Source organism: Schistocerca nitens, chromosome 2 (genome assembly GCF_023898315.1).
Source record: "Schistocerca nitens isolate TAMUIC-IGC-003100 chromosome 2, iqSchNite1.1, whole genome shotgun sequence".
In the NCBI taxonomy this organism is placed as follows: Eukaryota; Metazoa; Arthropoda; class Insecta; order Orthoptera; family Acrididae; genus Schistocerca; species Schistocerca nitens.
Window position 1 is genome coordinate 993,468,546 of NC_064615.1, and position 13,595 is coordinate 993,482,140.

The 13,595-nt window shown below is 44.0% G+C and overlaps 1 protein-coding gene across 1 annotated transcript in view; it reads right to left on the bottom strand.

Moving 5' to 3' along the window:
• Positions 1–13,595, bottom strand: part of LOC126237315 (60S ribosomal export protein NMD3) — an 82,844-nt gene that overhangs the window by 21,183 nt on the left and 48,066 nt on the right. The window contains exons 7-8 of the mRNA XM_049947280.1: positions 11,224–11,366; positions 10,869–11,020 (exon numbers count right to left, since the gene is read on the bottom strand). Coding sequence (XP_049803237.1) covers positions 10,869–11,020; positions 11,224–11,366 — 295 coding nt within the window. The remainder of the gene's footprint in view (positions 1–10,868; positions 11,021–11,223; positions 11,367–13,595) is intronic.

A 13,595-nucleotide genomic window follows, 5' to 3' on the forward strand; every position in this document is an offset into this window, starting at 1 on the left:
TGGACAGGACACAAAACCGTAAGACCTTAACCACAGTCGTTGCGTCGTCTTGCAAAATAGAGGGCAAATCCGGTGGCAAGGAAACCACCGCCCTCTGGTCAGAGAATAAAGGACACTCAAGTAAAATGTGGCGGACAGTTATCTGGACGCCACAAGCACTGCAGATTGGCGGGTCCTCCCGCCGGAGTAAAAAACCGTGCGTTAAGGGACTGTGCCCGATGCGGAGGCGAGTGAGGAGAACCTCATCCCGCCTGCATGACTGGTAGGACGTACGCCATGGCCGCGTGGTGGCCTTGACCAAATGCAGCTTATTTTCACCGACTGTCAGCCACTCCTCTTCCCATTGACGCATAACACGAAAACGCAAAAGGGAGGTAACAGCATGGAGGGGGACGGCACATTCAACAACGTGAGGGAGGGAACATGCATCTTTGGCAGCCACATCCGCCAGTTCGTTTCCCCTAATACCCACGTGCCCCGGCACGCAGCAGAAAGAAACCTCCTTCCCCTGCCGTTGCAGCTGGAGTAAGACATCATGGATGTTCTGGACGACCGTATCTGCTGGGTACAAGTGTTGCATGGTCTGAAGGGCACTCAGGGAGTCAGAACAGATGAGAAACTTAAGACTGGGAACACATCACATCTGCTCCAATGCCCGCAAGATCGCAAACAATTCGGCATCAAAGATGGTAAACGCTGCAGGAAGCCGTAACTTGATGACTCGATCAGGGAAAACAACAGCACAACCAACAGAGTCCCCCTGTTTAGAGCCATCCGTAAATACTGGTACATGGTCGGCATGCTGGTTTAAAATATCGTAAAATAAGGTGGTAAAAACAAACGCAGGAGTGCAGCTCCTCCGGTACTCTGCCAAGTCTAAAAGGACGCTGGGCCTCTGGAGCAACCAGGGAGGCAGGCGGGTAAAACCCTGGAGTTGGGGTGCCACACGCTCCACACCAAGGGACTCAAGCAAATGCTTGGCACGAATCCCAAATGGTCTCGTGGCCCTGGGACGACTGGAAAAGAGATGCTCCATAGGCGGTCGGGCAACAGTAGGGTATGCAGGGGAGGTAGGACAGGCAAGGAATTGTGACACACCCGTCGCACCATGAGGAGTTTCCGCCGGATGGCGAGCGGCGGTTCCCCTGCCTCAGCACACAGGCTGGGGATGGGACTGGTACGGAAGGCACCAGTAGCCAGCCTGATACCCTCATGGTGTACTGCGTCAAGAATCTTCAGATATGAAGGCCTCGCTGACCCATACACAGTGCATCCATAGTCAAGACGCGACCGGACGAAAGCCCTATAAAATTGCAGCAGACGTGCCCGGTCTGCTCCCCAGGACCGATGGCTCAGACACTTCAAAATATTCAGCGCCTTCAGGGCCCGCACCTTGAGGTCTTTAAGGTGCGGCAACCACGACAACTTGGAATCAAAAGTGAGGCCGAGGAACCTCACAGTGTCTCTAAAAGGAAGAATGGTGTCCCTCAGACGCAATTCAGGGGAGGTAAAGGCACGTCGAGAACGATTAAAATGAACACACACACATTTGTCTGCAGAAAAGGTAAAACCCGTCTTCGCAGTCCATGCCTCTAATTGCTTTATTGTAAGCTGCAGCTGCCGACTAGCAATGACAACAGAAAACAGCAAAATCGTCCACAAACAAGGAGCACTGGGCAGGACTCCGGATAGTGGACGTGATGCTGTTAATGGCGATGGCAAAGAGGGTGACACTTAAAACGCTTCCCTGAGGAACACCATTCTCCTGCACGTACAAATCAGATAGCACATTACCAACCCGATATCGAAAGAGGAGGCGGGAAAGAAAGGACCGAATGAAGATGGGGAGATGGCCACGAAAGCCCCACTGATGGAGTTGATTGAGGATAAGGTGGCGCCAAGTAGTGTCATACGCCTTATTAATGTCAAAGAATACACCTAGACAATGCTGGTTACGTAGGAAGGCCTGCTGGATGGCCGCCTCAAGCAGGGTCAAGTTGTCTATAGTTGAACGACATCTCCGAAAGCCACACTGAGAGTGGCTAAGGAGCTGCCTGGTCTCGAGCAGCCAAACCGGGCGACGGTTGACCATGCGTTCCAATGTCTTCCCGACACAGCTCGTCAAAGCAATACTCCAATAACTACTGGGATGCATTCGGTCTTTTCCCGGTTTGAGGAGGGGAACCAAAATCGTCTCCCTCCACGAGTCAGGGAACGTGCCGGATGACCATATCATATTAAAACAATTCAGGAGAACTTCCTTGGATGGCAGCAACAAGTGCTGCAGCATGCTGTACAGGATTTGATCATCACCTGGCGCAGTATCATGAGCCACAGACAGCGCCGAATCCAGTTCCCACATTGTGAAGGGGCAGTTGTAGGGTTCAGAATTTGGAGACCGGAAGTCCAAGTGATCCCTCTCGATGGCAGTGTGGTAGCGGCAGAAATCTGGATCACAGTTAATAGTGGCAGTAGATTCCGCAAAATGCATGGCCAGTGTCTGGGCAATGTCTCTCGGCGCCGTGAGTAGACAACCCTGATGCAGCAATGCCGTGACAGGTAGTTGGCTGCGTTTCCCGGAAATCCTCCTGATGGCTTCCCATACTTTTGTAGAACTAGTGGAGCGGGAGATGGAGTTCAGGAACGATTGCCATGACCATCGTTTGCTCTCTTTAATCACTCGCTGCGCCTTGGCCCTTGCCACCCGAAAGGCCGCAAGATTGTCAGCTGAGGGACGGCACTTGAAGCGGCGCAGAGCTGCACGGCGGGCTCAGATGGCTGAGCGGCACTCAGTGGTCCACCAAGGGACAGGGCGCCTCTTGGGATGACTTGAGGACCGTGGGATCGACAATTCAGCAGCATGGGAGATCACAGCTGTAACATGGTCGACCCATTCGTGGACGCTGGCACAGTGTTCCAAAACAGCTAAATTGCTGAAAAGTGTCCAGTCAGCTCTGCAGAGGTGCCACTTGGCCGGCACTGGTAATGCCACAGTCTCATCCAGGAGGCGAATCCAAAGGGGGAAGTGGTCACTAGAATGGAGGTCAGCGGCAACCTCCCACAGAGCAGAATCCGCAAGTGCTGGAGAGCAAAAGGAAAGGTCAATAGCTGACGACGACCCAGAAGCAGTACAGAAATGAGTGGGAGCACCAGAGTTGAGGATGCACAGTTCTTCGGATGCCATGAGGCTTTCCAGAATGCGACCCCTGGGGCAAGTAGTTGTAGAGCCCCATAAGACATTATGAGCATTGAAGTCCCCCAGAAGGAGAAATGGGCGGGGGAGTTGGCTAATAAGGTCTGTGAGAGCCTCAGAGTCTATTGCATCCTGAGGAGGTAAGTAAACGGAACAAATTGTGAGCCTCTGCCCCACAAGAAGGTCAACTGCAACTGCTTGCAAGTCCGTAACGAGACGGAGCTCAGATGAGTGGTGCATGTCACGGACAAAAACCGCAACATCACCCTTTGCCCTTTCCCCCATCAGATCATCTTTTCGATACACGGTATAGGCCCGTAAAGAAGGAGCATCAGTGGCCCGGAAATGTGTCTCTTGGAGACATAAGCACAAAGGGTGCTCTCGTACAAGGAGTTGTAATTCGGCCACATGCTTCCTGAACCCATTCAGGTTCCACTGTAATATGGGAGCCAGTGATCAGGGTGGCTGAATTTTCACCCTGCCCCTGTGCTTTGGAGGAGAACCCATACTGGCCGGAGATTTATTCCTGGGGCGAGAAGATCGCCCCCGGTCGACATCAATGTCCATCAGCTCCGATGGCGACCCAAGGGAGATGTCAGATAGTACGATGGCATCGTCATCGGACTGACCCTGACTAGTCTCCTCAGGTGGCAAAACCTTCACCTTCGGCGTCTTCGTCTTGGGGGGCTTAGAATGCAGAACCTTGTCAACAGTTGGAGCTTTACTCGCCTGAGCAGAAGGTGCTATATGGGGAGGGGCAGGAAGTACCCCACTGTCAGCAACCACGGCCTTGTCCGATGTTGTGGGGAGAGCTGCAGGTTGCAAAACAACCGCAGCAGCACAAGTGCACTGGCAAACGCAGGTGTTAGTGCTGACACTAGCAACCTCCGTTTGTGTAGCAACAGTGGCCAACTGTACCGGTTTCTGCAGAGTGGAAGCGAAAGTTGTTGTAAACACAGGAGGCTGCATGGCCTTAAAGAGCTTCTTGGCCTCACCATAGAGGATGCGCTTAGATGTTTTGATCTCCTGTATCTTCCGTTCCTCGAGATAGATGGGGCAGACCCGGCTCCAGACAGGGTGACTCCCAGAGCAATTCACGCACTTCACAGGCGATGAACAATCGGCTCCTTCATGGGCAGGCTGACCACATTTACCACAAGTGGCTATCCCATTGCACCCCAACGTAGTATGCCCAAAGCGCTGACATTTAAAACAGCGCATTGGGTTGGGGAAATATGGCCGTACTGGCAAACGTAAGAAACCCGCTTTAACATGCTCTGGGAGTCTTGGGCAATTGAACGTGAGAATAAACGAGTCGGATTTGACTAGGTCACCATCAACTCGTTTCATAATATGCTGCACGTCTACAATACCTTCGTCAGCCCACTCAGATTTCAACTCGTCCTTGGGGATATCCACCAAGTCCCTACATGTCACAACACCCTTACTATAGTTCAAAGTGGAGTGGAGCTCGGTCTCAATAGCGTACTCTCCGAGACAGGTTGCTTTCCTAAGAGAAGCGACTTGACGGGAACTAGAAGTTTCAACTAACAGAGTCCCATTGCGCAGTCGCTTCACAGATTTCAGTGTTCCTGCAATTCCCTCAAGACCCTTGTGGATGTAAAAGGGTGAAACTCTCTCAAAGCTACCTTCCTTCCGTTTGACAATCAAAAACACATTCTGGATATCAGCATGTGCTCTGTTACGACAGTCTGATAAATCTCTAGTAACACCAGGCGCTGGAGGACTCCCAGCACGAAGTCGCTTTTTCGATTGGGTGTGTTTTCCTACCAGTGGCCCACCCAATCCACTGGTAGGGGGAAACGTAGCGGTCGAAGGGTCCATTGTGGTCCCACGAGCAGCTAGGGAACTAAAGGTCCGCTCAGACAGAGCCCCGCGTGCCTGAGTAAGCCTTATACAACTGGGGTGCGGCAGGTGCCCCAGAGGTTGCCCGCTTGCGACTGTTCCACCCCAACAGCCATGCATCTCATAGGCGCGGAGCACACCGGAAGATTGAGGGATTTTTATAGAGGTTGTCCTTCCTCGCAATCCAGGCGGTCAAGCCAAGATTACCATTCCCCGCAGCACACAACATTCCACCGCCGCGCCATACGGTGGTCGCTGAAGCATGTCCGGGGGTTACGGTGGCAGGAGACTGGCGGCGCTGACCAGTCCCCAGCTCAGGACCCCGGGGTCGCCAAGCCCGTACTCAGCAAATGAATGCTGAGCCCCTGGGGGGAAAATTGTAAGAAAGGACACACACAGTCATATGTTTTTCCTCCAGTTTAGTGTTCCAACAGTGTTTCTGATGGACAACGAATCGTACCATTCCATGATTTAAGACAAAACTCCCACCACTAGTGACCGTAAAGTAACTATAGTGCAGTGGTTGCAGGCGGGAGGCACTGCTGCGGACATGAGCATGACAAAGCTGCTGTTATCCTCGCTCGTGAAACAAAATAAGCCTGTGACGCCTAAATACGTTGTAGGTGAAATTGCAAGCGAACAGGGTCACTTGGTAATTAGGCTACCACCTTATCACTGCCATTTTAATCCAAGTGAATTGGTTTGGAGTGAAGTCAAGGCATACATTAGAAGTAACTTTTACTACAACAGAAGTGGAAAGACTGCTACGGGAAGGTCTTGCTACTGTAGATGCTACCTCATGGAGGAAAAAAGTAGACAATGTTGCAAAACTGATAAGAGAAGGAAGACTGTAGATGGCATAATAAATGGAAACAAGCAATTAACGATTTCTCTTGACGATGATGATGAAAACAACAGTTTTGGCACAGATTCTGATGACAGTGAGGGAGAAATGGATGGAACTGCGCCATTGACATTGTAAGTTGGTGAATGTAAATGTATACAGGATTAATTCTTTCTCTCTGCAATCGGATAGGCTACGCATGTTTTGCTTTATTTCTTTCTATGAGTGTGGATAGTGTATGATTTGGTATGCTGAGGTTTAGATTATTATACGACGTTTTACATGCAGCTATTACGGTAACAATTTGGAACGACTTTTCATAGATATTGTCATTAACTTCGGCTGTTTCTATTTCCCGGTTTCATATACTATCAAACGCTTAGTCTCCATTGTCGTTCTCTCCATTGTTAGAAAAACATACTATGTTGCACATACGTATAAATGTTGACTGTAGCTTACATTTACAAAACATACTTCGGAGTTGTGGGTGTGTGCGGTGGCAGCTATTGCAACCTCCCAATCACAGTATAGCCAACCACACGCAAGCTGTCAAGTGACGTCTCACCAGCCCTGGTATAGAACGTATTGTTTGTTCCAGTAACTGCCCTCATCCTGGACTCAAACTACTGTCAGTCCCTGTTTGTAGCTGCCCGTTGCCTACCTAGCATAATCCTTACCCCTTATTCTGCCCCCTCCTCCTCCCACAGCCTCATAATGCTGCACATAAGAGGCTACTATCCAATTCTCACCACACCCCTGGACTCTCCCATAAGCAGCAAAACAGCACTTACCATGTACCCCCCCCCCCCCCCAACCTCTTCTACTTTCACTACCTGCCCCACCCAAGATCACTGCTCACCACAGTCAGGCATTTGTGACTGTGACAGTGGCCTAGTGCGTAAGAACTGTGCCTCTCCCTCTCTATCTCTGTGTTTATGTATGTATTTGTGTGTGTGTGTGTGTGTGTGTGTGTGTGTGTGTGTGTGTGTGTGTGTGGCTCTACACCTTCTCCATGTAGTGGGTAACAATATATCTTACTTTGTATCACCACATTTAACCACAATAGTAAATATTTGGAGCAACCAATATTTACTGACGGACTCTCTGGTGCATGCTTAACTATATTGTGCTCCCTCATCATTATTTTGCAAGTATTTATACATGATGGAAATAGTCATAGGCTTGTAAGCCGTGTTCAGAAGTAAAAGAAAGAAAGAACGAAAAACAGAAATCGATTCACTGCGCTATTTCCAAGTTAATTAGCACTGAAGTTAGCCAACCAGGGCCTCGCACATGCAAATTAGTGAGACCCACCCATGACAGAGTTATCAAATATGTTTTTCATTTTGCTTCCTAAAACTGAACAAGAGAGTGACACAAAAACTGAACATGGGATGGTAGTAAGGATTGAACCAAAGCCAGGGGCTGAGCAGTCTTGTGCAATGTCATCTACGCTATGAGAAAAACTGACTGACTGTATCTGGCAGGCTGCTTGAATTTGCACGCCCAATGGCCTAATTGGCTAATTTCAATGCAAATAAACTCAGAAATGGTGCAACATATGGAATTCTTTTCTTAACAATTATTTCTTGGCACAGCTCACCATTAAACAGCCTTACAAGTTTTTGAGACTGTTTCTGTCCACTCTTTATATTCAACTACTAAATTACAAATTATATGGAAAGAAATTCATACAAGCCATGGTAGAAAACTTGTATGTAAACTGTACACAGTTCATTTAACCTGATTTGTAACACAGCATGCAACAAAAGTGTCATGCTAAGTTACTCTGTCAGTGTGTTTGCCAACTGCCGTTGCTATTATTTACTTCTGGATAACCTTCAAAGTGAGCTGAAAAGTGATTTCTGACCTGTAATATGGAGACAGTAATTTTGTAAAATGTCCCTTCACATATATACTCTTTCAGTTGAATCTCTGTGTATCCTGACAGTGTCATTTAATTTCCTAACATATTGCTTCTAATTCTATTACAGTGACTCTGTGCAGCTTTTAAGAGTTCCAATTTGTTTTCATTGTTGTTGCTTGAATGAATTTTCACTTCAAAATCAACCTGAAAGCAAATAATGCTGCATCTTATTCACTAACAAAAAAAATCATCTACATTCTTTTCATTAACATCAGTTGTCCTAAATGCTATTGTCTCCTATCTTAAATGGCATATTAAGAAAATTTTAGAACCCCAGGGGTTAAGAAATTCTACCATTCCTCTTTGTCACTCAAAAACTCATCAAACTTCCCTGTCTTTTGCAATACTGTTGAAGTTTTTCTTTCATGATTCACTAATTTTGTGAAATCAAATCCACCGCAATTGTTTCCTAATATTTGTGATAATACTGACTGCATACCACAAGACGATTTAAACAAATGGTATTCACAGAATTTCCCATGTTGCTGAAATATTGTGCCACCAGTCTCAGTGAATAAATGGCACTTGGATATGCACACCAGAGTTCTAGTTCCTTCTGAGAACTTACAAATGGAATCACACTGACACTATCACTTCACAGAAAGGTACAGGGAGACCTTATCCAAAATAAGATTGTTTCACACTATGTAAAACATCAGCATATCAATATCACAAAGTGCTAATGTTACATGTAAATGTTCTCCCCCCCCCACTCTCCCATATCTGTTAATTGGCTCGGCGACTCAGTGGTATGATTTTTATCTGTCATTTACCACGCCATTCACCTCTGACAAGGTTTTTAATGAGAAAGTTGCTCAGTTGCATGGTGGTTCAGAATCCACATTAAACTATACGCCCCCTATAACTGGCTGAATGGGTTAGTTCAAAGGCTATAGGAAGGCAATGTGAACCAAGTCCTTTAGGACTACACCTAGCAAAGTACTGTAGAGTTCAAACCAACCTTCGTGTTGATGGCAACTTATTTAATTTGCCACCTACAGGATTATATCATTCCAGGGCAGAGTGCATGATGCCTGTCACTAAATAGGACTGACCAGGCATGAAACCTTTGGATCCATAGTCTGGAACTTTACAACTGAGCCACTAAGCCAATTAACAATTGTGAAAAGAATAAGTAAATTCATAAGTAACATTAGCATAGAGTGAATTGAGAAAAGCTGCAATCTTAAACATGCTCAAATAATGCCTCCTGTAAAAACTTGTACAAAACCCCTATTATGCTCTACCTCATTTCCATCCAGGTCCTGAGGGACTTCCGTATCTTACCTACTCCCCGTTTCCTCTGTACCTTTCCAATCCACTACTGCTGTGTGTTGGAAACCAAGTCATACAGTTTTTCTGTATGCCTATCAAGTCTTCTACTGTTTAGTAAGCAGACTTGGTTTCATTGTATATTATATAATACAGTGTTGTATTAGCTGTAGAATTGGGCATTGTTTCCCATTAACAAAGGCTTTAAGAATTATTGCCCTCCCCTCCCCCCAATATACTTGAGGTAAAACAAAAACAAACCATAATCCATCAACAATTCTGTAATTTAACTTCATGTCTTTTCAGCTTCCTTATAGAAATCACCTCCTTTTATGTAACCCCAGATTCACTTTCCTTAACACTGAACTATGACACTACTCTCCAATACACACAACTGAAGCACAGCATGGAGCAGCCTTGAAATACAGTCAGAAAATACAATTACTTCTTAGTTACCTCTCTGCCTTAAGAGCCCAATTTTCTCAAGTTATGGTCAACCATACAACTAAAATAAAAGTCACATCTCCACTCAGTCAGTATTCAATTGTAATAGAAAATAAAATGGCAACATATGAGATTTAAATTTCAGAACACTGACTAACTCTTATATAAAACCTGTCTACACAATAAGTTTCCTCACTTTTTGCCCTTTTAAGTGTAGGACAAATCTATCTAATTTAATGACAGTCAAGTCAACACCAGTTTCCCCAGATTGTGGTACCCTATTCACAGACAGGTTATGTTGTGGAAACATTTTCCCAACCAATGAATGGCTGTAAACTTACAAGCTACAAGGTGCATTCAAGTTGTAACACCTACAACTTCTTTTCTCAGGACTGCAAGCAGATAGAAATGTGTGGTTTATTTCAAAATATCTGTGCACTTGTCGTGAATGTGTAACAGAGATGGCAGCATTGTTCGGCAAACAAGCTACAACAGTAATGGCAAGAGTGAAGACTGTTCTTGATATTGAAAATGGCGATGTTTTAATTGCAAGAACGATGAGTAATCATTCGCTTTCTCCATGTGCATGGTGTGCCACCAAATGAAATTTTCCCCCAGCTGAGTGAGATGTGTGGTGATAGTGTCATGGATGTGTGTAATTTGCATTCATGGGTGCAACAGTTCAAAGGAGGCAGAACGTCATGTGACAATAAAGCAAGAAAATCTCAGCTTTGCACTTGCTGGTCTGAGGAAATGATCAAGTGAGTGCAAAAAGCTGTTTTGGAGAACCACAGAATGAGAGTGGAACACATCACATCCAAAATTGGCATTTCCATAGTGTGTGTGTGCACCATAATCCCGCATGAAAGTCTGAAAATGCAAAAAGTGTCTAGCACTTGGGTGCCATGTTTGCTGACAATCATGCATGTTGCCAGGCAATGTTTATGGCTTGAATGGGACTTTCTTTTCATAGAGTGTGATAATGTTTGAGACATAGATGCCATTTTTCAGTCTTGAAACAAAGAACCAGTCATCTTAATGGAAGCACACATACTCATTGCCAGTGGTCAAACAAGACTTTGTAAAGAAGCATTCACAGCAGCTGTGCAATCAAGGTGTCGATGTTGTGAGATTACTTCAAGAAGTGACAAGTTTCACTGTTTTCGTGTGAATCGTCTGTGAGGAAAAGAAAATGCAGGTTTTTTCCCTCTTAAAAAAAATAAAAATAAATAAATAAAATAAAATAAATAAAAAAATAAAAAATCTAGCAACAAAATGGATAAATTCCACAACTTTTTGATTTCCCCTTTTAATAGGCTTACCTTGTTTGATATAGCTCCTTGCCCTGGGAAAGCTTTCCGGTCTTTGTCTCTTATTATATCCACATCCATGACGATATATTCTGCAAGTTGTTTTGGATTGCAGATACTGTTAAATGGGTGTCGCCAAAAGTTTGTACTACTCAATTCAGCAACTAAAATATAATAATAATCATCATTTTTGCAAACCACACTGTAAGGAGCCATTTTAGAAAAAATAAAGGTCTGGTAAAACCAAACTGAGAATTATGATATTAATGGAAAATGCATTATTTTTTCAATCTAGAGATATCTAAATCCTTACTAAACGACAATGTATGGGACATTCACTCAAAGATGACAGACATCAAAAACTTACTCTGTGCAGTAGAAGGATCAATAATGTGGACGGAGTTAGTCACTCGGTATACGAGGCAAATAGGGCTAATGCCTCCTAACTGATGGGTCAACTTTTTTGGCAAGCACACCACACTGTCCTTTGATAGAGGTACTATTTCCACACTAAAATAAAAAGAAATCAGTTTGAAAATATGTTCCACTTTGTCTTATACTGAAAACTTACAAGCAAAACATCAAGGACCGATTGTATAAACACTTCTGACTGGAAGTACATTTTGACTTTAGTTCCGAAATTGAACTCTGTTCAGGACCCCATTCTACTGTGTAACACTAAACTTGGATACATCGAAGGAGGTACGGTGTTTGTTTAAATTAGCATGAAACACGCTTGGCTATACCGGTACAATCAGCTATCAACAAGATTACTGTGCTTCAACTGCAGATAGTAATACTGGAGACAGTAATCATACATTGCAGATACAATGTACTTATTATTGGAGGCGTTGTTTTCTAAAGATGGAGGAAAGTAGGCAGAAAAGCTGCAATCTTCAAACTTCTCACCAGCTGGAAAAGATTTTTCGCTGGAAATCATATTGGATTTGCATAAAGACATAACAGAAACAAAAATCTGATAAAGTTAATACGGCCAACAAAGAAAAGGTGACAAATCATGGCTGGAAATATTTGAAAATATGTTACATCACTATTAAGAAAATGACAAGAATGCATTTGTGCAAGGCTTTAAAGATGCACTTTGCAATTACTACATTTCATCCCTATGTAATTACAGTACACATGTTGTGTGAACTGGACTGAAAATAGTGTCAAAACTTTTCAAGGTTGAATGTATAAAACTGGAAGTGGTAATTTTTTCTGGTCTACTATTATGAAAAATGGGCAAAATCTAATTGCAGGTCAAAAGCCAAAATTTATTCCTATTTCCAACTTATATGATGACAATGTAGGTTTTCATCCTGAATGTATATGCACAGGTCTGTATACATTTTAAAACAGTTGAGTAAACTGAAACGAATTTGCTTTGTAAAATATAGTTTACAATATTATTCATAACATTCTTAAACAATGAAAACACCAGGTAGGAATATCAACAATGTAGGAAATGACAGATTGCTACCTACCATAAAGAAGACACACTAAGTTACAGACAGGCCCAATTAAAGACACTCAAAGTTTTCGGCCACACCCTTTATCAGTAAAACACACACACACACACACACACACACACAAAAGACCGCCAACTCCAGCATCTCGGGCCAGAATGCAACATTGCTCAGGATGCAAGCAACAATCTGGAGGGGGTGGAGAAGGGGAAGGAACAGTAGTGTATGGGTGGGGAGAGACACAAACACTGTCTGTGCCGCACGAAGAATCCGACAGCATTCATTCCTCTCCCCAACCATAACTACTATCCCTTCCCCTGCTCCACCTCCTCCAGACTGCTGCTTGCATCCCACATGATGTTGCATTCCGGCCCAAGATGCTGGAGTTGGCAGTCATGTGTGTGCGAGGTGTGCTTGATTATCTCTCTCTCTCTCTCTCTCTCTCTCTCTCTCTCTCTCTCTCTGTGTGTGTGTGTGTGTGTGTGTGTGTGTGTGTGTGTGTGTGTGTTTTAGTGAATAAGACTGTGGCCGAAAGCTTTATGGAGTGTCTTTTAATAGTGACTGACTGCAATTTGACATGTCTTCTTTAAGATAAGTATTAATCTGTCTTTTCCAAAGTTGTTCATTACATTCTTGTTCATTTACAGATTTTAATAAGTGAAATGATGTAGCTATAATAACTGCTGCACAATTTAATTTACTCTGAGTCCCAAAACTTAAATAGCTCACCATTTTGCATATTGACATACATTTCCACAGGTGAAAGGAGTGATATGTGGGGAACAAAATTCCAAGAACTGATGTGGGAACTCACCTGGTATCCTCTGCACTGAATTTCAGGACACAATCACAGAGCCATTGCCTTACATTTACAAATTGCATATGTTTACTACTAGTATTGCTTATCTACTTGCATGCAGTTTAAGCACTTTTTTTGCAGTTAAAAATTAAGTGAAATTATGCAGTCACTGCTATTTAAGATTATAAAACATTTTTGAAAGAGGTGTTCAATCAAATTGTTCATTTTCCATTGAAACTATCTCCATTTAAGTAACCATTCATAAGTGACATCTCACTATTAAAAATTATGTGTAATAATTTGCATGACTACAGAAAACGTAAAATCATGCCAAACTACGCTATCATTTCTTCTTCTTATATTAGGTCTCCAACCTTAGAAACAAATATATGTGCATTAAATGCATATACTGATAAATCAAAACTGATCATGAATGTACTACAAACTTTCCTTTTATAAACAAGCCACTAT